The sequence below is a fragment of the Colius striatus genome, chromosome 7 (genome assembly GCF_028858725.1).
Source record: "Colius striatus isolate bColStr4 chromosome 7, bColStr4.1.hap1, whole genome shotgun sequence".
NCBI lineage: Eukaryota > Metazoa > Chordata > Aves > Coliiformes > Coliidae > Colius > Colius striatus.
Window position 1 is genome coordinate 12,128,286 of NC_084765.1, and position 27,507 is coordinate 12,155,792.

The window sequence follows — 27,507 nt, forward strand, 5'->3', positions numbered from 1 at the left end:
AAAGTAATCCAGTCCTAATTACACACTGCTGTGCCCTCTACCAGCTAAGGAGAATGGTGCAGCCATTCTTAGTATCGGTATATGAATTTCTTCCTGGATCTGATAGATACATTAGATGCAGGGCAGGCTTTTCATTTTTGGCTGTCAGTTGCTTTGGGTAGCACAGAGAGGGGAGGAGAAAGGTTGCAGCAGGAAAAGATCAAAAATCTTCCAAAAAGGGCTCCGCTCCTAGAATAACTTTTCTTTTCCTGGAGAATTTTCCCTGCAGACCTCAATCAATATTATTCTAATCCGAGTGCACATATTATTCATTAAGAAACATTGGCAAGATGTGCACTATAATGTATGCCTTCATTAAAGCCTCCACCTGCCTGCTTTGATCAGAAGATCTTCAGTAACTTTCATCTTCATTGAACTTGTTTCTGTCTTTGGATCAGGAAAGAGATGTTGGACTTTCTCAGGATGGTTTCTTAGAAAATAAATAATCTCTTTGGTTTGTGGATGTGTTTTCTCCTCTTATGCGTTAATGGATCAAGAAGATTATCACTATTAGTTTCAGCCCTGAACTGGATACTGATGAAATCATGTGCAAAACATAGTCCAGTACAACAGACCCCTACTGGCTGTGTGACACGGGAATAGCTGGAATTCCTCCGTTGTGTGTTCAGCAGCCACGCTTCGTGTACACCCACTGCTATTTTGCCAGTGCATCCACTGCTATTTTGCCAACAGCCATTTTCCTATGGAATCAACATTTTTAGATGATATGTTGTTAGAATGATGCTATGAAGACCCGGCAAATATCATCCATGACAACTAGAGTCAGAGGGAGCAACAAAACACAGGGGACACTGGCAGCATCTTAGGATAATGTCATCACGAAGTAATGTGAGTCTGACATTGCATTTTATCTTTTCAGTTCTTGTATTTCCATCTCTGATTATTCTGTGTCAATTCTGCCCAGTCTCTCCAGCACCAAGATAGTGAAGAAAGAAAGTACCTTATTGAAGAAAGGCACTGGGATTTTCGGATGTTGTGGTCTAGCTCCATGACTGAAATCGCTGTGTGCTGCCGCAGTATAAAGAGGAACTGATAGTAACAGATTATGAAGAGACGGCACCACGGCTCTGCCTCTGTTCACCCATCTCACATTTGATTAGTCTCTGCTTGACATCAGGCTGGGAGCAATAAGCTCTGATCATAACAGCGGATGTGGCAACAAGCCCGAGAGCTCCATGTGTCACTCCAGAACCAGATACTGTCTCACCAGATTCCTCCATAAAACAACTGAAGCAGATGTGTGGATACCAGATTTGTCATTCAGGTCTACCTACTGCACCCATCAAGGTAAGAAGTAAAAAGTATTATCTGCAGGAAAATATAGCAATAGTAATGAACTTTGAAGAAGAGAAGGATACACAGAAAAGTCAATTATTGGCCCAGACGAAAATGAGACACTTTATAGAAACACTGCCACCAGAATTTACTCAAAGTTTGGGGTGATTTTTTGTTGGGTTTTGAAGTGGGTTTTTTAAATATTCTTTTCCACTCCTTTAAAGGACTCTGGAAATTTCACACAGAGATGGCAGAGTCAGAGTCTACGTGTTGACTTGCTCAGATAGATTGAGCTACCAGTGCATTTTTGAACTGCTCATCTTCAGTATGAACTGAAATCCAACATCACTGTTGAGAACTGATTGACTATACAAGTGGAAACACTTGAGCCTGGGAAAGTTTCAAGAGGTAGAAGGAGAAAGGAGGATTCTTCCTCCAGGCACACTTTCCCTGGAGCCCAAGGGAATCCAAGCTGTCCCAGCAACTAGTCTGTGCCTCCTCTGGAGCCACTCATTTGGGTCATAGACCTGCACTTCTCCCCGAGATGTGTTATTACTGGGGAAATGTGGATGGATTTGCAGCATGTTAAACCCAGCCTGATCCTCCAGTAGTTTATACCTACTCACAAAACATTTCCGATCCAGGTGTCTCATGTATTAAGAAACTTCACGGAGTCCATTGCTGCTGAGCTGTTTAAGAAGGGGTAGGGCGAGGATTCAGAATCTACTCATTAAAGTTCTTATGAAACAAGAAGTAGACTAAGAATTTAGGTCTTGCTACTTTTGTTTTTGAAAAAATACTTTAAAGTTTCTGCTGTGGAGAACAGCAGCAAAACTTTTGAATAACTAATTTATCTGCTATAAATTTCTCTAAATGATCTTTACAGATTGTGAAGCCTAATGGCTTAAAGTGCCAGCCTTATATCACTGTGGTAAAGAACTCATTCTCTAGAGGTAGTATTTTTGAAGCTTTGACATTTTTCTTCTAGCAAAGGAACTGCACTATTCTCTTTTTTTTTTTTTAAATAAAGTCTGTATTTATGAAAATCTGTAACATTAATTTCATGCCAAACATAGTAACAGAATCAAGTGAATTATTTTTACCACAACAAATGCAGAGGCAGATAAGTTAAGTAAATCAAGCAGAAGTTTAAAAATAATTGAGGTCTATAGATCTCAGGTATGTATTTAAGTGGTCTTTTGAACTGCAGCCCATGTTCTGTGTGAACATAACTTTTCAGAGCACTTGTGATTTTCCTCCTTTACAGGATTGCTGAATTGCAGTATAAGGTCAGGCCTGTGGTCACCCTTTTCTGACACTAGCAAGGTAGGTGCAAGTGATTCTGAAATGGGTAATAACACAGAAATCTTTTGTAGCTAATCTAGTGTAGAGCTGTGCAAAATGTCTTAGTTATTTGTGTGAATTCAAGAAATAAAATCTCATCTCAAGAAACAAAAATCTCATCTGCTCAGAAATCTGACTTTGGAAATAGCTGCTAAATTCACCATGTGCAACAGTGGTCTTTGCTGTGGACTGATGCTGCCTTCACTGTGAGATTCTGACTGGCACGTCACTTAATCACCTTTTTTCGTTTGCATTTTTTGTCTCCTGTCAGCTGAAAGATAAAATAAAAAACATATTAACCTCCCTGATGAAGCTTGATAATTCCCAACTCTGAAACATTAACCAAGTCCTTAATTAAGAGAGACTGAAAGTAGAAGAATGCTTTTATGTCATTAGCTGTTTTTTGCTCCAGTCATCTGCCTCATTCAAGCATAGGATAATATGAAACCTCACGGGTCTGCTAAAGGCTTGACTTAAGTATATTGCAGACTTCTTTTGCAATTTAATAAGAATGGTACGTTGTTCTTAAGAAACTTCATTTTTCTCTCTCTTGTGCTCAAGACTAGCATAAGTAAGAGCAGCCGGTGACCAAGGTCCTCATGTCAGGCCCAGAGCTCTGAGGCCGAGCCCTTCCTGCAGCACGTAGGTGTGTGTACTATTGTCTGCCTCTTCCTTCCTGCACTAGGAATATAAGAAATTAATATTAGACCAGAAGCTTTCCTAGGCACAGCACAGCTGGTTCTCTTTTAGTTTCCGCAGTATTGAGTACGGTGACATCTCAGAACTTCCTCAACAGAGCATGTGTAAGGTATCATAACTGAATGCACATTAATGATAAACTGGCACCTCAGCAACGATGTTCTGGTCCTCCTCCCACAGTGAGATGCTTTAGTGCTATTTTTTTTCCAGGGAACAGAGGGTCAGGGAACTTATTCCCAGCTCTGCCACTGATCAGTTTCCCCAGTCCTTCATTATGGCGACCGTTACCTACGTAAGCGCTTTTCAAAGGAATGATCTAGCTGTTCCCCGCTAGTGTCAAGGTGCTAAAAAGTAAGTGTGGTAAAATCCTTACTGTGAAATTTCTGATCTGCTGAGTGGAGGCTCAAACTTACTGAAACTTGCTCGCTTCTCTGAAATGATTCACTGAACAGACATAATTGAAAACCATGCAGAACAAGGCCTCACCATTCAAAAGTCATTTACCTAAAGTGGGGACATTTACACTGGGGTTCATCCCTTCATCCTACTAAAGCCATAAACATAAAAAGCCCATAACTGTAACTGTAGAGTTACAGAAGGCTGTTCAAACTGCAGGCTGTGTTTTGGGGAATTGAATGGTTTGGGGTTTGTACTTTTTTGCACTATTTTTCTCCCTGTGTATGATGCTCCCTCATGTGCATGCACATGTGCACACATATTTCTCTCTTGCTTTTTCCCTCCACCTCTTTCTTTTTCATCTCGAGTGACCACATCCCTCAGCTCAGGTGTGAACACCACTTCTTAAGAATGACAGCAAAGTCAACATTTGTTTCCTCAGTTTCTTCCTGTTCTACTCATGGCATCCCAACAATGTCCCTGGGCTTCAGTGCATACAGACAAAAGCCTGCTACGCAGTAAGTCTGTGTTTCGATGAAACTGCATCACCCCAAACTCAGAATTAAGGCTCAAGATCTGCATACTAAAATCCCGAGATCCTGGCATTGCACCCAAACTTCTCCATGACCACAGTGAGAAAAGAAATGGGCTTAAGGAGCACAAGTACACTCAGAAATGAGTTGATGCATGATGTCCTCCAGTGTCGGTATTTTTCAAGTGCTGCTGCATTCTTTCAGGAAACATAAATAAATAAATAAATAAATAGAGTTAGATAGACTGAGTTCCTGTGGGTGCAGTAAGTGCCATACAGTGGAAATTAAAGATGAGAGAATTAACAGGGTTGGTTGTGTTACAAAGCTGAAGGCATTGTTGTCCTTATATGTGTGTACTCATTGAAAAACACACTGCAGTAATGAAACACAACCTATGTTCCCGATCATATTTATGCTTGCAAAGAGTGAACATAGCTCAAGAAGTTTGTGGCCAAGCAAGCTTAGCTATAGTGGTTTTTTGGCGGGAGAGAAGAGGAGGTGTTTGTGGGAGTCTCCTCCCCTTCCTCTTGGCTTTATGCAATGTGTACAAGGTATGCTTAAAAGAGAGTAGGTCAAGTTGCCAAACAAGCAAGTTTCATGTCTGTCTTGACATAGGTGAATGTGAAGATGGGGAACTGGGAGGGGGTGTAGTTCCCATGAAATGATGAGCAGTATTTCCTTCCCTGAATTTTATCAATAATCATCTGTTTCCCCTCAAAGGCAACCAGCTTGAACAAACATCCAAAAAAAGGCAACATGAGGGGACGTAAATAAAAGCTAGTAGACGAGCTGAGCTAATATTAGTTTCCTGATATATAAAGCCAAATGGATTAATGGATCAGCTCATGCATTGCCTAAGGAAACAAAAAGAAAATCTTCAATACTTCTGTGCACATTGAGGACATGAACAATAAAGGTCTTTAGAAAGTAAAAACCTAATTTGAGGGAATCAATTACTACTTCTTTTTTTCTTACCTTTTAAAATTTATTTATTTATTTAAAGGAGGTTCATGCAGAGGTAAAATTTGAGCAACGTGCATACCAGAAGTCATGCATCTCAAATACTACAATGATGGTCGATCTCAGTTTGCATCAGTCTTGCCTGGGCTCTTTTTAGCATTCCAGCTTCAGCTAATGGAAATCAAGCCCATTATGGTAAATGTAGGAAGCAAGTACATTAATAGTGGGCACTGACATTAATTCAAATGGTAAACAATTCAGAACTGCTCCCAGTACGTACCAGATTATGTATCATCTTACCTCCTGCTTCTGAGGACCACTTCTTTCACAGGTTTATAAAGTAGGGAAGACTGTCTGTCACAGAGTTTTCTGCTTTGGTAAACAAAACTATCTGCAAATTCTGCTTTGCTCCCCACCAGTCCTATATTCTCTTTTCTTTTTGGATTTGTTTGCAACCACTTTCACTCCGGAACTGCCACCGCTGCAGTGCTGATCCATTCCTTACTTTAAAAAACGTGGGCAAGTTTAGCAGAGGGGAGATGTGGGGAATAATCTAATGCAAAGGTAGAAAGAAAATTGAGCTTATTTATACAGTAACACGTGTGTTAGAGTAATGCCTTCTTTCCTTGGCTATACGCTCCCCCATTTTCTCCCTCACACACGTATATACACACACACTTTAACTGTGCTTTTGTGTTTTGTCAGAATTAATGAGAAAAGTTCCCTTGCCCTAGGGGTAATTAGTGTCCTTGGAGTTAAATAAGCTAATACTTAGACACCTCTGGCACAGGCAATTATGTTTGTGTATTGAATAATTGATTCAAAGAGGGGGGGAAGGGGCTGCTAATCAGATCTGAGCATAATGAATTGATTTAATTAACAGGGGAATCTGAGGGTCCCTGGGAAATGTGTGCATTTATTCAGCAGCAGGAGAGAGTGCAAAGCACATAAATTGAGAGAGAGAGCGAGCGAGAGGCAGGCGGCAAGTGCTTTTGCTTTCAGTGATAGGTTCACATCTTTCCTCCCTCCCACCCCCCCTTTCCTTTGAATATAATTTTAGATTTAGAGTGAAATCAAGAGAAAAGCACTTTAGAAGCCTGGAAAGCTCTTGCAGTAGCAACAGCAAAGGGGGGAGAGGTTGTGAGCTACCGCACGCGATTACATTAAGACAAATTTTGACAGCGCAGGTTGGGAAAGGACGGAGCTGGGGAGCCAGCCCCCGATATTGTTCCTCCCTTGCCTTTTTTTTTTTTCTCTTCCCCCCTCGCGTCACCTTCTTTTTTAATACCTAAACTGGCCCTCGAGCCGCGGCAGCGGGGCCGGGAGCGAGGCGGCTGCTGCACCGGCCCGGCTCCAGCTCGCGGGCGCCCGGCGCCGTCGTAACCTCGCTCCAAACTCGCGTCCCGGGGCAGCGCCGGGGCGGCCGCGCCGCTGCCCCGCGCTCCGCTCGCCCCGCTCGCCCGGCCCGCTCCTCGCCGCCCCCGGGCCGCGCCGCGCCGCGGCGGCTGGAGGGGGAGCGCCCCAAGGAGCCGGAGCGGCGGCGGCGGCGGCCGCCCTCGGCGCCCGGGACCATGGTGCTGGACAAGGAGGACGGTAGGTGGGAGCGCGGGCGCGGGGCCCCGCCGCCAGCTGCGCCCGGGCGCGGGAGGCGGCGGGCTGAGGGAGGGAGGACAGGAGCGGGGCCGGAGGGAGCTGCCCCGCGCCGCGGCCAGTGGAGAGCCCTCCCCCCCCGCCTCCGCATCACAACGGGGCCCAGGGCTCGCCCGGGACGGCAGCCGCTCCCCGCCGCGGGCTCCAGGCCGGGCGGTGCGGGGACGCTCCGCCCGGGCGTGCCCGGCCCCGCCGTGCTGCGCGGCGCGGCGGTGACCGCGCAGGGGACGGCGGCGGAGGTTTGCCCCGGTCTGCGGTGAGGGCTGCGGCCAGCGGGGAAACGTCTGGCGCTCACAGCCCTGTCACGGGGCCCGCCATCAGCGCTGGTGGCCTCAGCCTGTGTCACCGCCCGGCCAACTTCGGTGGCATCCGAGGCTGTGGCGCGCCGAAATGCCGCCCGCGCTCCTATTGCAGTCAGTGCTGCCTTACGTGATTGCATAAATTGCCATAAAAATGTCTCGCTGTTGGGCTGGCGGGGGGCTTTAACTCGGAAAAGTGGATACCAGGCCGAAGAGGGAAGAGGGAGATGCTTTACTCTGCTGGTTTTCTTTTTCCCCTCGTTTCTCTACCTTTTTTTCCTTCCACCCCCCTCTTTTCTTTTGATCTGGAGTTTCAGCTTCAGAAAGGTGAGAGAGAGTCCACCTGCCAAGACACCGTGGAGTCAGATGGGGCACGAAGAGAAATCACGGGCTCGCTTGTGCGATCCAACTGTGTGGGAGGGGGCCGAAGCACTGACAACTAGAAGGTTAAATGCTCACTGCCCCAGTGAGGTGCGTGAGGAGGGAGCTCGCAGCAAACTCGTCACATGCCTCTGGGCCGAGAATCCCTTCCCAGCACCTTTTCTTCCTCCAATTTTGTGTAGTCCTCTGAAGTAAACTGATGTAGTGTTAATAATGGGGTCTATAGTGCTCCAGTCAAGAGCACGCGTGTTGAAGAGGGAATGAACTTATCTAACTGGTCAGCAAGAGATAATGGTAGACTCTTCTCATCCCTCACCCCCTGTGCACAAAGGTAAAAGGGTGAAGTAATGACAGAGGAATTAAATGAGGGTAATTTCTTACTGCTATGTGGAAGAAGGTTTGTTTCTGTCTGACCTCGCTTTTGGGGAGTGACCTGAGTTGTGAGAGTCCCCTGAATTTTGCACATTGGAGGAAAAGAGAGGAATGGCTTTTAACATCTCCATTAATACCTTTTAATAACAACAATAACTGGATGATGTCTTAATCCCAGTGACTCTGTCAGAGGGTGCCTGCCAACCTGTATCCGTTTCAACCTGATTGACGGGCTAACAGCAGGATACTGCCTGCGTCCTAGGAGCTAGAGGCACAGGTGAGCTGGAAGGAGAAACGGAGATCTGAAGAGGGTTTCCTAATAGGGGTATTTGGGTTCTTTCAAGTTTTGCAGACATACTCATTAAACATGAGGAGCTCGGGGCCCGTGTAATGGTGGTGTAAGGAAATGAAACTAGAACCGTTGATTATCGAGACAGTTCTCAACAGCCTCCTTCCAGGAGATCTCACGAGCGGCTATATAAAAGAGAATAATGGTGGTGATGGCAGAGGTAAAGAGGAAATTAGTGCAGGGTGCACTTAAAAAGGAGTAAAGTAGGAAACAACCCCCTGATGAGAGGGATGTGGAGATGAGAGCAATAAACTGTGGTAATGCCTGGGAATGTCCTGTGCCGTTGCTGGAGTAGTTATGCTCAAGGAGAAATTATGCTCACTTTTAAAAGTGCACTGGAAAAATTGGGGACAGGAGGTGAGATTGAGAGAAGAAACCCTTTTTATGAAGAGGTTATTTTACCTTTGTATGTTTCTTTTTGCCTGATTCAAATGGGCTCCACTTGCCTGCTCACGTGTGAATGTTGAGGGGATGCTGGACCAGCATAGGTTACAAATGGACTAAAATTAAAGCTTTTGCTAACTTAAGCAAATCCTTTTGAAATCAAGCTTGAATGAGCTTGTTAAATAAAAAATGGGTCTGTTTTACTTCTGTAAATGAGATCTTTTTTTTGTTATTCTTCCCTCCCAGAGGTCGGTCTGATTTCTACCATCTAAAAATCCTGGTGCTACGGCTAGTATGCAGATCTCCTCTTGCTTTTAAGAGACTTTGCCACACGGGATTTTGGCAGAAGTGGGGGTATTCATAGATATTACTGTGTTTACAGAAACACCCCCGCTCCCCCCAGTAGTCCTGGTGCTTCACAAGGAGGACACTTGCTGCCTAGTAGGTACAGACTGCAATGTGCTCCTTGCATTTGCATCCCTGAAGGCTACTTTGCAAGCTGGGCCCTGGCCTCAGAGGCAGCCGCCTACTCATCCAGCTCTGGGTTGGGATTGTAGCAGTGCCTTAAGGGTGCGTGATAGCCCCAGAGTGACACCACTATCACCCATGAAGTCTAATAACTGCTCTACAGCTTTGTGAGTGAAAAGCTTCCTTGGCAAGCATACTCCATGGCACCAAGATAAGCGGCAGAGATGCAGTAATGCTCTTCTGTGGCCTTTACAGATACCATTGAGGATGAACAGGCAAAGTGAAAAAAAATAACAACAATAATAACGTTTTTAACTGGATATGTGATGGCTTCGTGTTTGGCCATGTCAGGGAGGTAACATCATTTTGTACATTCAAAGTGACATAATGTAACTTGACTGAAGCTGTACCTTTTTACAGTGGAACTTTGGCAAATATCTTCCTGAAACAAACGTTGGAAGCTGAGAGGAGATGAGTGGGACAAAAAGCTAAAGACTGAGAGTGAAAAACTTCAAGGCTTGTGTTTTATTCAGTTCCACTGCATAAATTGCTGCTGAATTCACTGTGGGCAAGCCAGCCTACACACTATGCAGCGCACTCATAAATTGCGAAATAATGAGACTTAAGATATTGCTCAAACACATAAATGTTTTGATTGCAAGGACCAGATTTCTGCTCCAAAAAAGTAAACTGACATCAGGTATCACGATTAATTCCAACAGATTGTGTTAATTGTAGTTGACTTTAATTGCTGTACAAATGCGTTGGGGGTTAGAAAACTTTTAAAATTGTTGGGGTGTGAAACAAGTAAGCAGATAAAGCATGTAAAAATACCCATTTGCAAAGGGAGTGATCCAGCGTCTCTGACAGACGATGAAGCAGTAAAGGCATCAAACGCACACTGATCTAGTGCTGAGTATTTTTTGACAAGAGAGTTATGTCTGCGGGTTTGCTCTGCCATGGGAGTGGGCTACGACAGACAACGGCTGGTTTCATTTATTATCAAAAACCTGCCTTTCTTGTAATTACCAAATAGTATTTTGGGGTAAGTTTGTGGTTTTTGAAGGTGGTAGGGTTGAAAAGTACGCAAACAGAAGGATGCAGTGTTTTTGAAGTTCACCATTTTCTAGTGGATAGTACACCGATAATACAGCAGAAGTATTAAAATACCTCAAATTTAGAAAAGCCCATGGTTTTGTTAGTTTTTACACCCATGCTTTTAACTGTTAGACTCTAGTCTTTGGGGTAAAGTCCTCCTCTTTTTTAACTTGTGATGTTTCTTAAAATAAAATGATTGTTTATGGTGGTTACACTCTTAATGCTAAAATACATATTCAACACTCACAAACCAGCATCAATAGGGAACAGGAGTGGTCCAAAGCACTGGATGAAAATGGTTCAATGTGAAGTGATACATTTAACATCAAATATGCTCAAGGACTGCTAGGATTAAGTATTCTGAATGAAGGGGGAAGAAAAAAAGCCACTTCAGCTGGGGATAAGGAATCTAATTAAAAATCGGTATTAAGGATATATAACTTTAGCCTGCTATCGTGCTTTTTAGAGTGCCGTTGTATCAGTTGTAAAGGGGAGGAAGAAATATCATTAAAGCAGGGATTAATTGTTTTCTTGGATTAGCAGAGCTGAGCAAAACGGTGCTGTTGATTTTAGTAGCCAAGTGTCTAATCCTGCGGTCCTTGTGAGCACCATCGAAGGCAAGTGACACCCAGCCTGAATGAGGAGTGTCAGTTGCGAGAGGAAGGATAAAAGATGTGGGCCCCCAACTTGTCACTTCATGTTTGGGCATCGCTGGCATCGCTGACAAGTGGAGCTAACCTGTAAGGGTTTGATTTGTTAAATTCATTTTAATATCAACCTCTTGGAAACGGAGCTATACTCTCTAGAGTATTCCCTGAAACTAATACGTACATGTGAAAACAAACCCAAAATGTTTGTACAGAAAATGAGTATCAAGTTTTAGGTGACAACAGCTGTGTGAAATGTAGCTGCGAGCAGCAGGCAGCCCCGCTCGCCGGCATCAGCTGCGGAGGGTCAGGACTCTCCGACCTGCCAGGAGCTACCGGCTGCTTTCCAACAAACCCTCAGGGGAGCGAGTCGGGAGTCCGTGCCGTGGCCTGGGCCGGGGCGAGCGGCGGCCCCGGGGCGAGCGGCGGCGCGGGGCGCTGCGGCAGGGGGCGGCGGCTCCCGGGCGGGCCGGCAGGTGGCGCTGCCGCGCCGGGCAGGCGCCCCGGCGGGCGCGTGCGGGGTCCCCGGGCGCGGGGCGCGCGCGCGCGGGGGGAGGGGGGGGCGGGCTGCCCTCTCCGAGCGCAATTTTGGATTCAGATTCAGCTGAAATCCAAAGAGAAAACACTTTGCGAGGTTGAAAGCTGCGTAGTTGCAACAGCCGGGGTTAGGAGCTATCAAAAGCAATTACATTAAAATAGATTATACTGTGTAAATTGAGCCATTTAGAAGGTGAGAACCAAAGAAACAGCTCTGATCCCCCCTCTCTCTAAATTGCAGTTTTAGTTCCTTGCAATTCTGAGGCACAAAAGTAGGTGAGACTGCTTTTGTATCTGCAAAGTGCTTTATTTCTGAGTGTAATTCTAACTGAGTGCAATCTAGGTTAAAAGCTGGACAACTGGGTAATTAGAGCTCACTTGCTGCTAAAGGACGATCAGCTGTACCCGTAGCTCATTTGTGTTCCCAGAGACTTGCTCTCTTCTCCCCTGAGCGGAGGCTGCTGGAGAAGAAGTGTCTGTCCCCGGACTTTTCTTGCTTGCGGAGATGATGGTGCTGGACAAGGAGGACGGTAGGTGGGCTGAGATCGCGTAAGCCTGCACTTGGTGTCTGCTCTGTGCCGCGAACACAGAAATGAATAGTTTTGAAACAGATGCGCTGTGCACATCAGAGTGCTCTGCTTTCAGCTCCTGATATTTTCCTCTGGCATTGATAAAAGCATGCTGCCTCTTTATATATATATTGTTTTTTACGTTTCTTTTCTGGCATGATCAAAGCAGACAAGAAGGGTCTACCGCAGGCTCTGTTTGCTGAAGGACATAGCAAAAAAAAGCTTGATTTTGTTTGTTTTAATACCTATTTAGATTTTTTCTTTCTACGAATTACTGTAATCTATCCATTTAGGCTGTTTATTTTAACAGCTTTTATTGTAAATCTAATTTTGAGATTTTCTTTCCTTTCCATTGCATGTCACTTGGGTCTCTTTAATGTGCGCCTTTAATATCTATTTCTCACAGCTTTTCTTCATACCTATAAACATAATGGCAATGAGCTAATAAGCTGCTCTGGCAAAAAAAAAAAAAAAAAGCATTGGCTTGTTCTAAGCATTTATTCCTTTCCCTAAATGGCAAAAGTGGAGGTTCATTTGGAAGGTGGTTAAATGGATGAAGCCAAAAGAGGGCTTGACTTTATTTTAAGACTTCCAATATACTTATTTATTTCAAGCTGACTAGTCCTTACCAAGGATGACTAAGGGACACAAACTGATCACAAATTGATGTCAACAATAATGGGCAGTGCTAGCCAACCATTTGAATGACCTGATGCCTTCTTTTACACATTGCCTACCAGGGTGTGCAACTTAACTGCTCAGTCGCCATTACTTTCTAGGATGAATGTGGTAAGTCTAATCACAACTTCTTAATGAGGTTTTCCTAAGGCTGCTTTGTGTCTTAGTTCCTCCCTCATAGCTTGTACATTGAAAGCAAGGATCAAAACTGAGGCAGTGCAGAACTCTTCTGTAGGCATCCAAGTGGACTTCCATCGATGGCCAAAGACCTCCGCCATGGCAGCACTTTGTGTGTGGGAAGTGGGAACTACAACTTATAACACACGTTTTTAGCTATTATCTCATTGTTTCATTTCATCTTTATAAATGGATGAAGTGTGCCGTGTAATCTCTGTGTTGCTGATAACTCCAGTCTTTTAAGAATTTATTTTGAGGAATCTCTTTAGGTGTGAAAGAAAAAAGTAAGCTAGAAGCAGTTGTTAGCTGGAAGCAGAAGTTTGTGACTATTTGCATGACTGTAGACAGGAAACAGCTTTTCCCAGGGAGCCAAAGAGCTCAGAGAAACTGGAAATTGAACATTTTGGCAGTAGCATTGATTTTACTTGAATATATGTATTGCTTTTTGTAATATTTATGAGAAAAAAAAGAACTTGTTATCCAAAGTCACCTTCTTTCCTGTGTCAGATTAGTGCTAATCAAATATTATGAAAATTAGTGAAACCTGTGCAATGTTAGTAAGTTGTAGCAATGTGACTTTTGTTCCCTGACTCACATCTGTCTTCTGGTATTTTAAAACTGAATTAATACTGTGCTGGCGAATAATGAGGAAAGAAGGGCTTGACTGTTGAAAGTAATGGATGGGTGCCCACTTTTATCCAAAGGTCTTTTACTGAAGTTTCTCTTCTGTCTCTCACCTCCTTGCCTTCCAAAAAAAAAGAGTGAAGGGGGAATACTACTCGATATTTTACATCTGGCATTTTATCTCATTGGTAACTTTAGAAATCAAACTTTTCATCTGGTGTATTCATGTGCGTAGAGTTTGAATCTAGTTTCTGGGGTGGGGTTTTGTTTCATTCTGACATGGAGCTCTTGGGACAATGTAAGAAATGTGAACAGACTTTGCAGAAAGATATAACACCTCTAAAATATCAGACCAAGCAGAAATGTGTCACTATCAGTGCCCTCTTGTATGCAGATTTTGACTAAGAGTTGGTCAGCGTGGGGTCAGTTCTCATGTAGAAGTTGTGCTGCCCTTCTGAATTTATTCTGTGGTAATTAAGTTGGCATCCTGAAACTGTGAAGTAATCTTATTCAGTGAGGGGGTGGAAAGAAATCCTGGGCTTTATTTCTGTTGAGATCTCATAAATCTCTTTGTTAACACAATAGAACTTAAAAAAAAAAAAAAGTAGTAGTAGATTTGAAGCATCTGTTACATCTTCTAGATCAGCTTTGCAGTTGACTGGACTGTGGATAAAAGACACGCTAAGTGGTTGAGTATTGCTTATGCTAGGAAAACAAATGAAGCTAACAGGGTTTCAAAGGCTTTGAAGCAGTGTCACTCTCAGAGGTGTTCAGTTGTTTTCTTTGGCAGTGTGAGTTGAAGCAAGCTAGTTTACTTTACTAGAGGCATAAGGCTACTCTTGTAACCTTCCTCTGACTAAGATGAATTTGGCTGACTGACCTTATTTCTTTCTGGACCACACGTGTTGTGCTGGGTTTGGGGTTTTTTGGTTTCTTCCCCTCTTCAAGATGGTAGCCTTTTCCGTATTTTGTTATATCTTTTCAATTTGTGTTTGCCTATAGAACTATGTTCTGCTATGATGGAGCAATGCAAATCAAGTAGAATAGCCCAAATTAATTCTTCACATTGGCGGTAGTGTGATTGCCTGCATGGAATCAATAATGCATCATGGAGGGATCAAATTTTGGAGTATAATGTGTGAATAATGCTTGACACAAAACAAAAATTCAGTCATCATAATAGCAATTAGGAAAAAGCTGCAGCTTATCCCAGCTGTAATCTCTGCTAACAATGAAGCACAGCCTGGTAATCAGCATGTATGGTATGAAATGCACTAATAGAAATCATGGCTCTTTGTTATGTTGGGGGGTGGGTGAAAGTTTCCTTTTAGCTAACTTGTACTGTGTTAAGTAGGCATAGTGTCCTTCAACCAAATTATTGAGTGTGCATGCACTTGTAAAAACTGATCAGCTGTGTGTTCATCCTGATGTTTGCATAGACAGTAGCACCCCAAATCACGGTTCCTTTGTGGTTTTGAGCAGAAGTCTGATTAAATAGATTGTAAGAGTAGGCCAAGTAAATAACATATCAGAGGACTCAATTAAACATGTACCCATATACAAACATGGAGTTTCATTTTAAAAAAAATCCATAGTTTCTTTAAAAATGAAAATAAAAAGTACAGCTACTCGGTGGTTGTGTGCACCAAGGTTGGAGAATGGGTCTGAAGTTGATGGGAGGTATTTAGGGCAATGAATATTAGGTAATTTGAAGCTGGATTAGTAGCAGCAGTTGGGCTCCTTGATGTGTAAGAGCCCATCTTACCCTGCACAGAAGGAAAGAAAAGCAGCATTTGGAATTAGAAATCAGTGAAATTGATTGTAAAACGCCAGTTACAGAAATAGTGCCACAGTAACCTAGTCAGGACAGCAGAGCTGTGAGTTGACTTCATAAATGAGTGTGCCAGCTGCCATCTGGAGGTACCTATAGATAGGTAGGTGGATATGGAGAGAGATCTACCTTCAGCAAGATAGGTCCTGATGATCCATAAAAACCATTGTGCGTGCAGAAGAAAGGCACGCACAGGTTGTACATGAGCCCAATACCGTCTAGGAAGAAGAGCTGTTCTATGTGCTGCTGGTATCTTTTGTTTTCTTTTTTAACACACCTTTCTCAGATATACCTGTTGAGGAATTGTGCAGAGAAAGAGAGAAGGGGAAATGGCAGACTGTCTCTTTCTACACAGGACATAGAATTTAATTTTCCTGTTGCCTAATACTCATGAAGCTGCCTGTTGGATGGAGGTTTTTTAAGGTGGTGGTTTTTTGTTTCTTATCTTCTGTGCCCCTCTACCTTGGACCTTCTCCATGGCCCATTATTGTCTAGCTTCCCATTTATAAAGAACCACCGCACGTCTTTCCAGACATCAGCTTCTTCAAGGAATATTTGATTCAGGTCACCAAAGACCTTGTATTTACTTATTTAGCTGGGTTATTCTTGGGTTTTTGAGGGCCTTAATTGTGGCACATGTGGTCTTTCAATTTCAGAGGTTTGGTCTGGCTTTAGTTCATGACACAGCGTCCTTTACAACTCAAGTGTACGGCAATGGACAAATATATTTATGAAGAGAAGACAGAAGGTTGTAAAAGTAGAAATCTGAATAAGACTAGAGCACATTTGACAATAGAATAAACCACAAGACTTTGGTTTGGCCAGAAACTACCAAAAACGAGAAAAATTATACTGTTTCTCTAAGGCTGACCAATTGTGGAACTAGAGGTAGTCTTCCTAGAGGTGCCCCCTGCCCGTGGAAATGACAGATGCAAAGGCATGAGAGAGTTAGGAGATAGTAATTGCCAAAGCCTTTTCAGGAAATGGAAGGTAATGTAGTTGGAGTGCTGATAACCTAGAGCTCTATTTAATGAAATATCATCCTGTGGGAAGAAGAGGAGTAAAAGGAGTTAGCAGGCCTAATAGGAGCAAGCTACTTCATATAGGAGTGTTCCTGCTGGGCAAGCAAATAGTGTTTGCTCAGACTCGATAGCTGAAGTATCTGGGTAGACATCTGTGTAGGATGTCATCATTTTTTGTTCCCAGAGGCCAGTGACACATGACAGTTGACTTTTTGACGTAACAGGTGTAAAAACAATGTAGAGACGTTTTCCGTCTTGGGTATTAGGGCAGAAGAAGAAGGCAGTTCTTGGAAATCAGTTTGCTTTAATTTTGGTTTAATATAGTAGAAAGTATGCTTGATACTCTGGCAGAGGAACATAATTTGTCTTCTTTGGAGTTAGTGTTAAATTTTATTGTCTTTAATAGATACAACGTGAACATGTCAGCCTGTTTGTCATAGCCATTCTGAAAACGCTCTCTTATGGTAGAATCCTCAGAAAAAATTCCTTTTAAGAGCAGTGCATTATTAATAAAGTAATCCATTAGGTCTGGTGATAAAGGGTCACAGCAGAGTCTGAAATACGTTTCTTAAATGGTTAAGAAATTTATCATGGTTGGAGGATTAATTGATTTCATTTGGAGGCCTTCTTAAGGTTTTCAGGCTTTGTGTTTAGAGATGGTTTTATTCTCTTTGGAAATGTGTTTGCCGCTCAAAGTTGTGCTTACCTGTCATTAGCATGAACTATTACATTTCTGCTAAAGGCAAACTATTCTTTTAGCATTATGACTGATTGCATCTGTGAGGAGCCTTACTTAGGTAAAGAATATGAAAGTTTATGGCAAATAAGGTATTTAACTTGAAATCAATTCAAAATCAAAGTAATGATATCAAGCATTAAGTGTTGCGATGTAAGAATAAAAAAGGGACTGCAGATTCTGCTAAATGCTGAACTATAAAACTCTAATGGGTCTATATCTTTTAAAAATTGGACAGAACTGTCATCATTTAGAATACATAGACATTGTTTTAAACTGTACAGAAATCACTGCGCCCAACTTCAATAATGTGCGTTAACTGTTGCCAGGGAATGATTTATTCAGTGAATGCAGCTCCAATTCACTGAACACTTGGGAGTGGAGGGAAGGGCAATTTGAAATAAAAGTTGTTCACTATTAGATTAACATAATTAAACCTATAGATGGTCTGAGAACAATTCACCACAGCTACTGTTTTTAAATTCTTGCTGTGTAAAAGAGTGTGTGTGTTCTCTGTCCTCCAGCAGGATGACTCCTGAGCCCAAGTTTTCAAGCGCGATGTTGGGTGCTATCTGTGCAAACAGATGCTCAACTCTCCAGTGGATGTTCTTGCAAACTAGCTTCTTCATAGATTGCACATCAAAGTGGATAATAGATGCTGTTGTCCAAATTTAGAAGGTTTTTTAAATTTCATTGAACGCTGCTGAATTCTTTACGCCGGTGTTCAGAGTTCCTTGCATGCTAATCAAACTCTGAAAGGGTAATTTGGGCAGTGAAAGTAATATTTGCTTTCTTTTTAAACTATGGATTTCAACAGCTCTAGTTTCTCTTAAAGAAAAAGTGGATGACTGTTGCATATTCATGACTGAACTGCAGAGAACTTGGACCAGAATTAAACAATTAACCCTCTCGCCAAAGTAAACATCCATTTGAGTAGAAGCCAGAGATGTTCCTCCTTCGTTTTTTATGGATCTGAGATATAGAAATGTATTCCAGAGGACTGTGTTTCTAATAAATAAAAAGGCATAATGAGAATGTAACTGGGAAGGAAGACAAAAGCAGCCATGCTTTAAATTGTTAATGATGGTGCCAGTGGCTGCAGCTTTACCACAGCTGTTTAAATTGATCAGCTAGTGAAAATGTTTTGTTTTGGCATTTTCCCTGCATGTGCAACTCTTTCGAAGGGACTTCCGGAAGCTTTTCAAAGGAGATTCATGATCTTTTTTTAAACCAGGCTTACAAGACCGAAGTTTCCAGTATTTAGGAATCCACTATTTAAGGATGTAGTTTGGTTTTCTTTTTGTAAAGTTCTTGCCTGGTGAGCCATCACTTCCCCTGAATTTCCCTTACCACTTTCCTGGTTTGTGGGCTTTTATTCTTCCTTTCCCCTTCAAAAATATTGGTAATTACTTGCTACCCATAAGAAATGAGGCAACGGCACACTTCCTAGCTCTCCTTTTTCCCCCATCTCCTCTATTTTCCTGTTGCTTCTGAGCTTGATCAGGAAGGCAGAGAGGTGCTACGTCAATTTGCTATGCATCTTTTGGTCAAGCATCCAGTGTGAAATTGTTCTGTAAAATGTACTTTTTCAGAGGGAGCTTGCTGCTAACTTGTTTCCTGGTTGGCTCTGCCTTGCAGCTGATGTGGGTTAACCAATACCTTCTTAATGCTTGTGTCGTTTCCTTCTGTTCCAGAGAGATGGGTATACATTTCAGAAGGATGCAATCCCTTCAGATCTGGTAGGTAGGGGAAGGTTGTCCTTGCTGTATATTGACAAGAGACCTGGTAGAAGTGTACAGGTGGAGGACCAATTTGAGGCCATGAGCCTTGGTGTGTTTTGCAGAACACATTGCCCCTTGGGTTTCTACCTGAAGGGGTGCATGAGCAGACCTACCTGGGACCTTGTGTGAAGCCTCTTCCTGGCATTCCTGATGGCAGGTGGCTTGTGGATAGGACATGCCTTAGATAATGAGTGTTGAGCAACCTGGTTTCTGCCTAATGCATTTGCAGGGGAGGTGGGTATTGAACATTATTCAGAATCCATTATATATTTATCTTTATACTCCTTTGTGGAAAATGATTTCTGTAAGTACCCTGTTATGGTTATGAAAGCCCGAACCAAGCATCAGTCTCGAACCCTTTGACCTGTCTGCACAGAATGGAGATCTGTTTTGAAAAGGACTCCTTTATATCTGTTTTTACTCCATGCCCTTCCATTCATTTGCCTATACAAAGCAATAAAGGGTAAAACTAAAGTAACATAAATTGGTCTGTCTTCCTGAATCCATGTCTCGCTAATGTACCCAGATTAACTCAACTGTAAATTGTCTCCTTTGGATGTCGTGTCTTGCTAAAAGTTTCCTATATGATTCATGATTTGGATTGCTTTTAACAGCTATTGGCTAAGCAATATGGTAAATGTACAAGGTGATGCAATTGGCATTAGTGAGAGGATGCACAGGAGCATGTAATGCAGTCAATACTACATTAACTACTGATGCCCAATTACAGAAACTGGAAGAGTGGCTTTTAGGAGCATTAGGACTTGCAGAAGAGCTGAGATCACCTGCCGCTCCTTGCCTAAAAGCTTCACCCTTTATGCGCTGGGATCAAAGCAAACATTTAGTTGCTAGTTTGTCATGTGTAACAACGAAGGTATTTCCCCCCCCCCCCCTTTCTTTTTTTTACCCAAAAAGTGTCACACTGATGCTTTTAGCACATGTAAAATCTTATCTCCATATTTCAAGATTCTACTTCCATCTCCTGGGGCAAGAATTTATTTGAATAAAAACTCTTTAACCACCCCTGTATTTACTGTTTCTCTGAAGCTTACTACTTTAGCCATTTTTTTCTTTTAAAGAAATACTAAGTGCAATCTAGAGCGTCCTATTTCAGAGTGTCAGACAAGGCTCCCCCCAGCTCCTTCCCTTTTCTAATCTGTATATGATTGTTTGTGACCTCAGCTGGCTTGAAGTCTCTAGAAAGAGTGTTTTAAAATACAACCAGATACCACATAAAACAGGATATTTGAGTGTGTGACCTCTCTGCAGTCCACGTTCAGATTAAGCACACATTGTTTCCACCGTTGCTTTTAAAACCCATTTGCAGTAGATGGCAAAGGACCACATTACACTAAAAGACAGTGCATACTTTTAGATTGAGACGAGTGTGATCACAGCTTCTAAATCTATTTTTAAAGTAACAAGCGATATCACTGCTGCATGGCAAAACTAGCAACCTGCAAAGTTCCTCTGGACTTGGAGCAAGATGAGAAATTAAGGAGCACTAAGAAAACTGAAATATTTTAATATAAAAGACAGCTGGCAGGTGGCTTATTGCTCTCATTGCAGCATTTCTTTTTACTTCCAGCTATGATACTTGGCATATCACTGCTGCTTTTAATCCTCAAAGCATTTTGCCAGGAATTTGTGCACCTCAAGTTAGCATTCTCTGGAACTAAGGCCTGAGTATCTGGGGGGATGTGCCTGACCTCCCTAAGGTGTGAGCGATCTTCTGTGCAAGTTGTCCCAGGCTTTTTCTGCTTTCTCTCTGTACAGCCCTTGACACTCTGCTCAGCAAAGAAGGAGAGTGGCATCTGCAGTGCCATCTCTTGTGGCGCAGTGCTAGGCCTGAGTCTCACCTTGCCTGCTCCCTCACGCTGGATTTGGAGGTCAGAGCTCTGCAGAAGAAGGGAGAAGTTTCTGCATCTCTTGGAAGGACAGAGGACTATTACAACAGTTCCTCTCCTTGACTGTTGTTGGGGCAGTTGTGTTGATCCTCTCTCAACAGGCAATTTTCTTTTTTTCTTTTTTTCAATGTCCCTGAGGTTCAGTCAAGTAATTGCAAATTGTTGAGGAAAATTCTTCACTAGCCAATTTTCTTGCAATAACGGTGAGCATCAGTTGCATTCCCCTCCAAGCCCTGCCATGAGTGTAAGTGTTGGTCGCATTCCCTTCTGCCATATTTGGTATGTGTGACAGAACAACTGTCCTGTGAAACATCCTGACAGCATCCAGGTGCTTCCTCAGCGATCCTTTTTTGGTAGATGGTGGCTTAACTCCTTAGCCAGCTGCTGCCTTGGTTCTCCAGGCAATTGCTTCGAGGTCCCACAGAGCTGTACCCTGTGTCTAGTGACTGTCTCAGTGCTCAGCTGGGCCAGAGTAAGGAGGGCCTGGAGAGGCAGGAGAAGAGGAGGAGCACTGCTATTTTTAGGAGAACTATTGCTTTCAGTTCCTGATTGATGCTCTTTTGAATGTCCAGGGGGAGGAAGCAGAAGGGAACCTGCTGTTTTTCTCCATGCACTAATGTGTTTAAAAGGTGGCTCTAGCAGTGGAGGCGTGGGGGAACTTGACTGAGCTCTGCCTCGAGAAGTATCCTGTGCTTGATGCACTTTCCAAGCTGTACAAATAATGCTTTAAATGTCTGAAGTACCCAGCAGGGCAAGTCAAAACGTCCTTGACCAACTTTGTATTTAGACAATGTTTTCTCTTTTCCTTCGACCAGAAAGGAGCAGATGTGTCTCTTCTTACCTGTACGTTTGCACACACCCACCGACGCGCAGGCATTCCCTGGCCTTGTGCAGGGGCTGCAGCATTTAGGGTAGGCTGTTATTTCTCTTTGTTCTTTCTTATTACTTTCTTTCTTTCCAAGGAATCTGATTTGGAAATTGGGGAGGTCAGACTAAACAAGGTTTCAACTTGCTCTCATTCCCTTCTCTCTCTTTAATTTGGATAGGGAGGGAGGGAAAAAAGATGTCCCTTTTAGGAAAAAAAAAGTATACATATGTAGAATCGATTCATTGACTAGTCTTTTCGGGTTTTTTTTAAGCATTCAGTCTAAGTGGACTGCTCACTGAAATTTGTACATTCATAAAATAGCTGATTGAAAAGCAATATTTCAGATAAATACAAGCCAGCGATCTATCAGCAGTTGTAATAAAAGCTGGGCTTCAGGCTGTGATTTTATTTTGAAATAATAAGAATTGCTTTATTCTTTTTACTTGAGTTACCATGGTAATTCTGTCGTGTAGCAGTGTTATATTGATTTAGAAAGTGGACAGTAATATTTCTTTTGTGTTATTCTGTTTCTAGGGGTTGATTTCTAATTTCCACTTGGAGATTACTTTTATAAATTTCTTAAGTCCCTCCACTTTTTTCTCTAGCAGTGTAATTTTCCTCTCACACATTGCTATTTTCTGAGCTTATTGGTTTGCTCTTATTTTAAATTAAACTTGCTGGTTTCAAATATTGAAATGACATCTTTGTCTGTGTCTGTACTTTGGTTTAGCAAAATATTACAGTCTGCTGTTTTATGCTTAATAATTTAAGGGAAGCTTTATGTCTGTCATCAGTGGTTGTTGGTAACTTATGACTAAACCAACACAGAGCTTAAGCCTCTGACGTTTTAATACTGTGTAATGGTGCTTCCACCCTGCACAGGGTTTCTTTTTATTTTTTTTTTTAATCTCCCTTCTGTGTGTGTATGCTAAAGAGAATGACAAATGAATCCTGAAGACATCAAGGAGGTTTTGGGTGAAGCTGCCTCTTGACCACTCTAAGTCTCCATTGGGATTGGGAAAACCCCTGGTTTTGTGGGTCATGCAGGTACCGTTCCTGGTTACCAATCTTCCTCATGCCATGATCAAGCTTCAGGTTTTCTGAAAGTAAAACTTTGAATTGCAGAAGTGTGTGTACGTCCCCCATGGCTGACAAAAAACCAACAAACTGCTTTAGCTCTGACCAGGACTGTTAAACCTTAGCTATGGAGCACTGCTCTTAGATTGCTGCTGCTTTAAGAAATGACAGCCTAAATAGGATGTGACTGTTCCTTGTGGCATCTCTTTCTCTTTTTTTTTTTTTTTTGTGAATGAGAAATAGTGCTACTATTCTGAACCTGGAGATGAAGAGAAATTAACCTCAAGCACCACTGTTTTCAGAAGTGGTAGTTTAGATCCTGAAACCAAAGCCATGAATTCTCCTTTCAAACAGAAATCATTCAGCTTACCTTTTAGTATAGAGGATGAGAAAGCTATTTTGTGAGCACTAAGTAGAAATTTCCTGATCTCATGAAAATGCCACTTGCAGTGCAAGTAACTGATGGGAGTGAGACTGAAAACTTGTTCTGTTGCCCCTTGGTTTCATTCCTGGGTGAAGCTGACGACAGTAAGAAAAGGAGGCCCAGGAGCCCCAGCTGATCTCTACTGGGATGGCTGGACCAGCTTTGAGCAGGAATTACTATGAGCTTGAAATGGTGTGCATGGTCACGTGGTGGTTGACCTCAAAAGGACTGAGGTATGAGGTAGATGGGAAAAGGTAAACACAATCCTGGAATGGATTGAATCTGCAAATAATGATCACTGTTAACAGTACTGGAGAGTCACACTGGTAGACTTTGACTGTCATGGGTAAACCAGAGATAACTCTTTCTCAGGGACAGTAAATCCCTGTGGAAATAGGGACAGAGGATGCTCATGAAGGCAAAGGGATCCGTACTTGAACTTGTCTACCTTTGCAAAATAGGGCTGACTAGTCTGCCCTATTGAGGACACTGGGAAGAGAAACACCGTGGGGGAAAGAAAAAGAGACTTTTACCCCAAAAGATTTTATTATATCATTAGAAAAAGTAGTTGGAAATGGCTAAGAGTATTTCTGGACCAGCAGCTTGAAAACTTGTGGGCTTCAGAAGACTTGGTCTCCTGATCAGCCTTCCCCAGAGAATAGTGAAGGCATGAAGCTGAATTGTTTGGGTTAGAGAAAGAGATGGTATGATAGCCTGCGGCTACAGGAGGTGGGACTTACTAGTCCTCTTCAGTTGTCAGTCCTTGCTGAGCCATTTATGTCACAGTGTATGAAGCTCTGTCAGTGTTTCCATATAAAACCCATATTTTCATGAACATTCATTTATGGTGAAAGTCTGCACATAAGATCCTGCCTGAGGATACCTTTTTCTTTCCTATTAAAATTTTATAAACCCGTCACTTGGCTGGAAGTTTTAGTTCTCTGTGAAAGTGAAATAGAAGGGGGGCCCTGATGGGGAGCATGGAGGGTATGGTGTCATTTTCTTCCTCAATGCTCTCTTTAAAAAAAAGAAAAAGCACAAGCTACAAGCTTACAGGTGAACTCCTAGATGGGAGTGGCAAAAGCCATGTCTGCAGGTCCTGAACTTCTTTTCAGTGATCTGATTTGGTTTGATCTGAGTGTGAAAACACATAAGCAGCTGCTGTTCCCAGAAGTCTTCCCTAGCTTTTCTGCCTGTTTGTTGGTGTGCACGTGTTGCCTGTGTGGTTTGGCTTGAGAGCAGTGATCCACAAACTTTAAAACCTTCAAATAGGTCTTGACCTGTGAGGCTCTAATGGCCCTTAGAGCCTTTACGGCCCATCAGGTGATGTCTGTTACACATTAGTCTGTAATAGCTCCAGAATAAATAACTTAGGTTTCTTTTTGTAAGTCAGTAATTATATCTCTCCGCAATGGAGTGCAATGGCTCTGCATGCTAAAATGCAGTTTTAAAGTAAAGCAACAAGAGACTGTTTAATGTCTCTGACAGTCTCAGCACTGAGCACAAGTCCTCTGCCTTCTTCCCCCAGCATTTTCTTTCCCATGGCTTACTCGTGTTACAGTGTATCTATGCTACCAGGAGCTGACATCTCATCCCAGATTCTCTCTGATGTGGCAAATAACTACCTGATACTGAGTTTCCTCAAAATAATGCCTTGGTCTTTCCCCATCACACCTACTTTTCAGGAAGAGCTTCAGCTGATAATTTGCACTCATCTTAGTAGGACTTTGTGTTCAAGAGAGCAATCTTGCCTTGGTAGGAGAAAGGATTTGGTGATTTAATAGACTTCTTTTATAAGCATTCCTCTCTGATCTTTTCACGGGATATAGTGCTGCCTGCATTCTAAGTTGGGATTTGGGTTTGCTACCCCCTACCTAAAATATATTTTCTTTCCCTATGGTTCATTCAATTATAACTCTAGGATATATCTTGTGGGACTGAGCAATTGACTAGGTCAGAAGTAATCTTTATTTTCACTAGAGAGATGTTTACAAACTGATGCTGTAGTATCTCTTTAAAACCCACTGAGAATCTGATTAAAGGCCTGAGGATCTTCTGCAAAGATTGCCTGCTCCCAGTTGAATTGAAAGGGTCAGCATGCTGTCACAGTTTCGACGACTAAGAATTAACTTAAGGCTGATTCAAATGCTGCTCTCTGTGTATAGCATTGATTGGACTGCTTTCAGCTGGCAAGAGGTAACTTTATACTGTAGCATGTGTGAACTCCATTTAGTTAAATAGGAAAGCTGAATGAATATGGTTGCTTGTGGCACAGGAGCTCAAAGGTGAACGCGGTCTACCCCTTCTGCTCTGAATTAAATACTTTGGGGAGGATGGGAGAGAAATGTAATTCTTGTGGTAACATACTTGGGATGCTGACTGCTGCAGCTGTTCGTCACCAAGTGCAGCTCCTAGGTTTCACACGCTCTTTTCTTCTTTTCCCCCACCCATGGTCCACCCTGTAGGCTTGACCTTAATGAGATAGGATTGCTTCTACTGGAAATGGCAGCAGAGTGCTCTTTTGAATGGGGAAACACCAATAAAATGAGTTTGGTGCAGCATTATTGCTGTCTCTTTTTCAGGAATTGGTAGTAGCTCTATGATTTTTAACCTGGTTTCATGCAGGCATTAAGGCATCACGTATTAATGTGGGAAACAGCTGGTGCTGATGCTCACAGAGCTGCAGGATTTGTGGTGCTGTACTTCCAACTGCTAGCCTTGGAGTAGCTTTTAAAAAGGCCCTGCTGAATGCAACCCCCTGAAAGAACAATGTGCTCTGTGGGAAGCAGTGCCAAGCCACAGAGTGCTGTACCCCAGTGCTGTCAGTGTGACCCAAGCAGTGCTCCCGCCACAGCTCAGCCCACTCTACAAGTTCTTCTCAGTGCCTATGGAAAGAGACTGTGCTGAGCTGAGGTGTGCTCTTGAGGACCTGCTTCTGCCAGCCAGCCTGTCCACCAAGGCAGTGGTTGCCTCTAGCTGATGAAGCAACAAGGAAGATGCCCCAGCAGTATTAAACCTTCAGCCAAGATGCCAGTGGCAGCTGCTGTATGTCAGTGAGCATCTTGCTGCTTCAAAGAAAAGGTGGGATTCCTCATTTCTTGTCACTTGTAATGTCTGGTAAGCGGAAAGCCTTTCTGGTGCTACAGTTATAACACCTAGGCCTTCCTTGGGATGTCCTAGATGCATCAGTGCTTTCCACGAGTGAATGATCACAGGGTTTGGTGTGCCTGTGTTAAAAGGTTCAGATTTCCCTGGGCAATTTCTTGGGAAGTCTTCCTAGTGTTGTCTTGCAGTTAGTGTGACATAGCTCTAGGCCAAGATCTTAGACTAATCTAAAGCTTTGATCTGATTTTTTTTTTTCTTGCTTTTTTTCATCTTGCAATTGTTTACTTGCAATGAGTCCAGGGGGAAGAGGTGCTGGAAATGCTGACAGTTTCTCAGAGTAATCAGAGAGGTCATGCTGCAGTAAAGTACTGCTGAGCTTTAATTGGGCCCAGCACAATGTTTGTGTTCCCAATGGACAGTTACCGGGCTCCTGTGTAGTGGCCACATTTGCATCCAGAGTTGCAGTTTGCCTGTGGTCACTCATGAAAAAATAAAAAAAAAAGCCCTGGTGTGATCTTGAGAGCTGGAGATGGTCGCAACTTCACCAGCCAACACTGAGGATGAGAATGACTTTGATGTCTCTTCTAGATGACCAACCATGAAGTCAGATGGTTTTCTATCAGCAAGACTTGAAAAGTGGCAGCAGACTATCATCCCCCCTTCTCCCACTTCCCCTCTCAGGCTGAAGGAGCTGCTGCTTTGTGATTGCTGTAGTTTAGTTGTGGCATGTCTCACTGTACACAGCTGAATTAATTTTCTGTAAACAAAGCTCTGATTGCCTCTTGGGACAAATATTTTTACCATCTTTTGCCACTGTAAACATTTTATTAAATTAAACACTACATTGAACTGAGGAGCTGTGTATACATCACAGTAGCCCTCATGCTATATTTGATGGATACTCAGTGTTTTCTTCTACTCCTCTTCATCTTGTCTTCTTTCTTTTTGGGATGGTTGGCTCCTTCCTTGTCACTGAGCAAGCACCATATGTTTAAGTCTCAAATGATCACTTATTTCCCACCCCCTTCCATCCCAAGGAACTCAATAAAAATTTGAGCTCAACAAAACCCTTGCCAAGTCCTGGTCTGTACTTAGGGTTTCTCAATATGTGCTGTTCTCATTAGCTTGTACGCTTATAGCACCGACTCTCCAAAGAACACTCCTTGGTCACACTTAACCAAAGAAAGCAAATATTTCTTGGTCTTGCCTTAAGTTTTCATTAGATCTACAGAGCAAGCCAGTTGTGAAGAGAGTCA

General features: G+C 42.8%; 1 protein-coding gene across 5 annotated transcripts in view; it reads left to right on the forward strand.

Moving 5' to 3' along the window:
* Nucleotides 1–6,776: 6,776 nt before the first annotated feature.
* Nucleotides 6,777–27,507, forward strand: part of LMO1 (LIM domain only 1) — a 60,554-nt gene continuing 39,823 nt past the window's right edge. Inside the window, exon 1 of one of the 5 annotated variants that reach the window (XM_061999696.1) lies at nt 6,777–6,860. In XM_061999696.1, the coding sequence (XP_061855680.1) occupies nt 6,839–6,860 (22 nt within the window). In that variant the 5' untranslated portion in view covers nt 6,777–6,838. Of the gene's footprint in view, nt 6,861–8,178; nt 8,247–11,529; nt 11,983–21,588; nt 21,689–27,507 lie in introns of those variants that run through there. The other 4 variants (XM_061999699.1, XM_010195868.2, XM_061999697.1 and 1 more) reach the window with 4 other exon arrangements.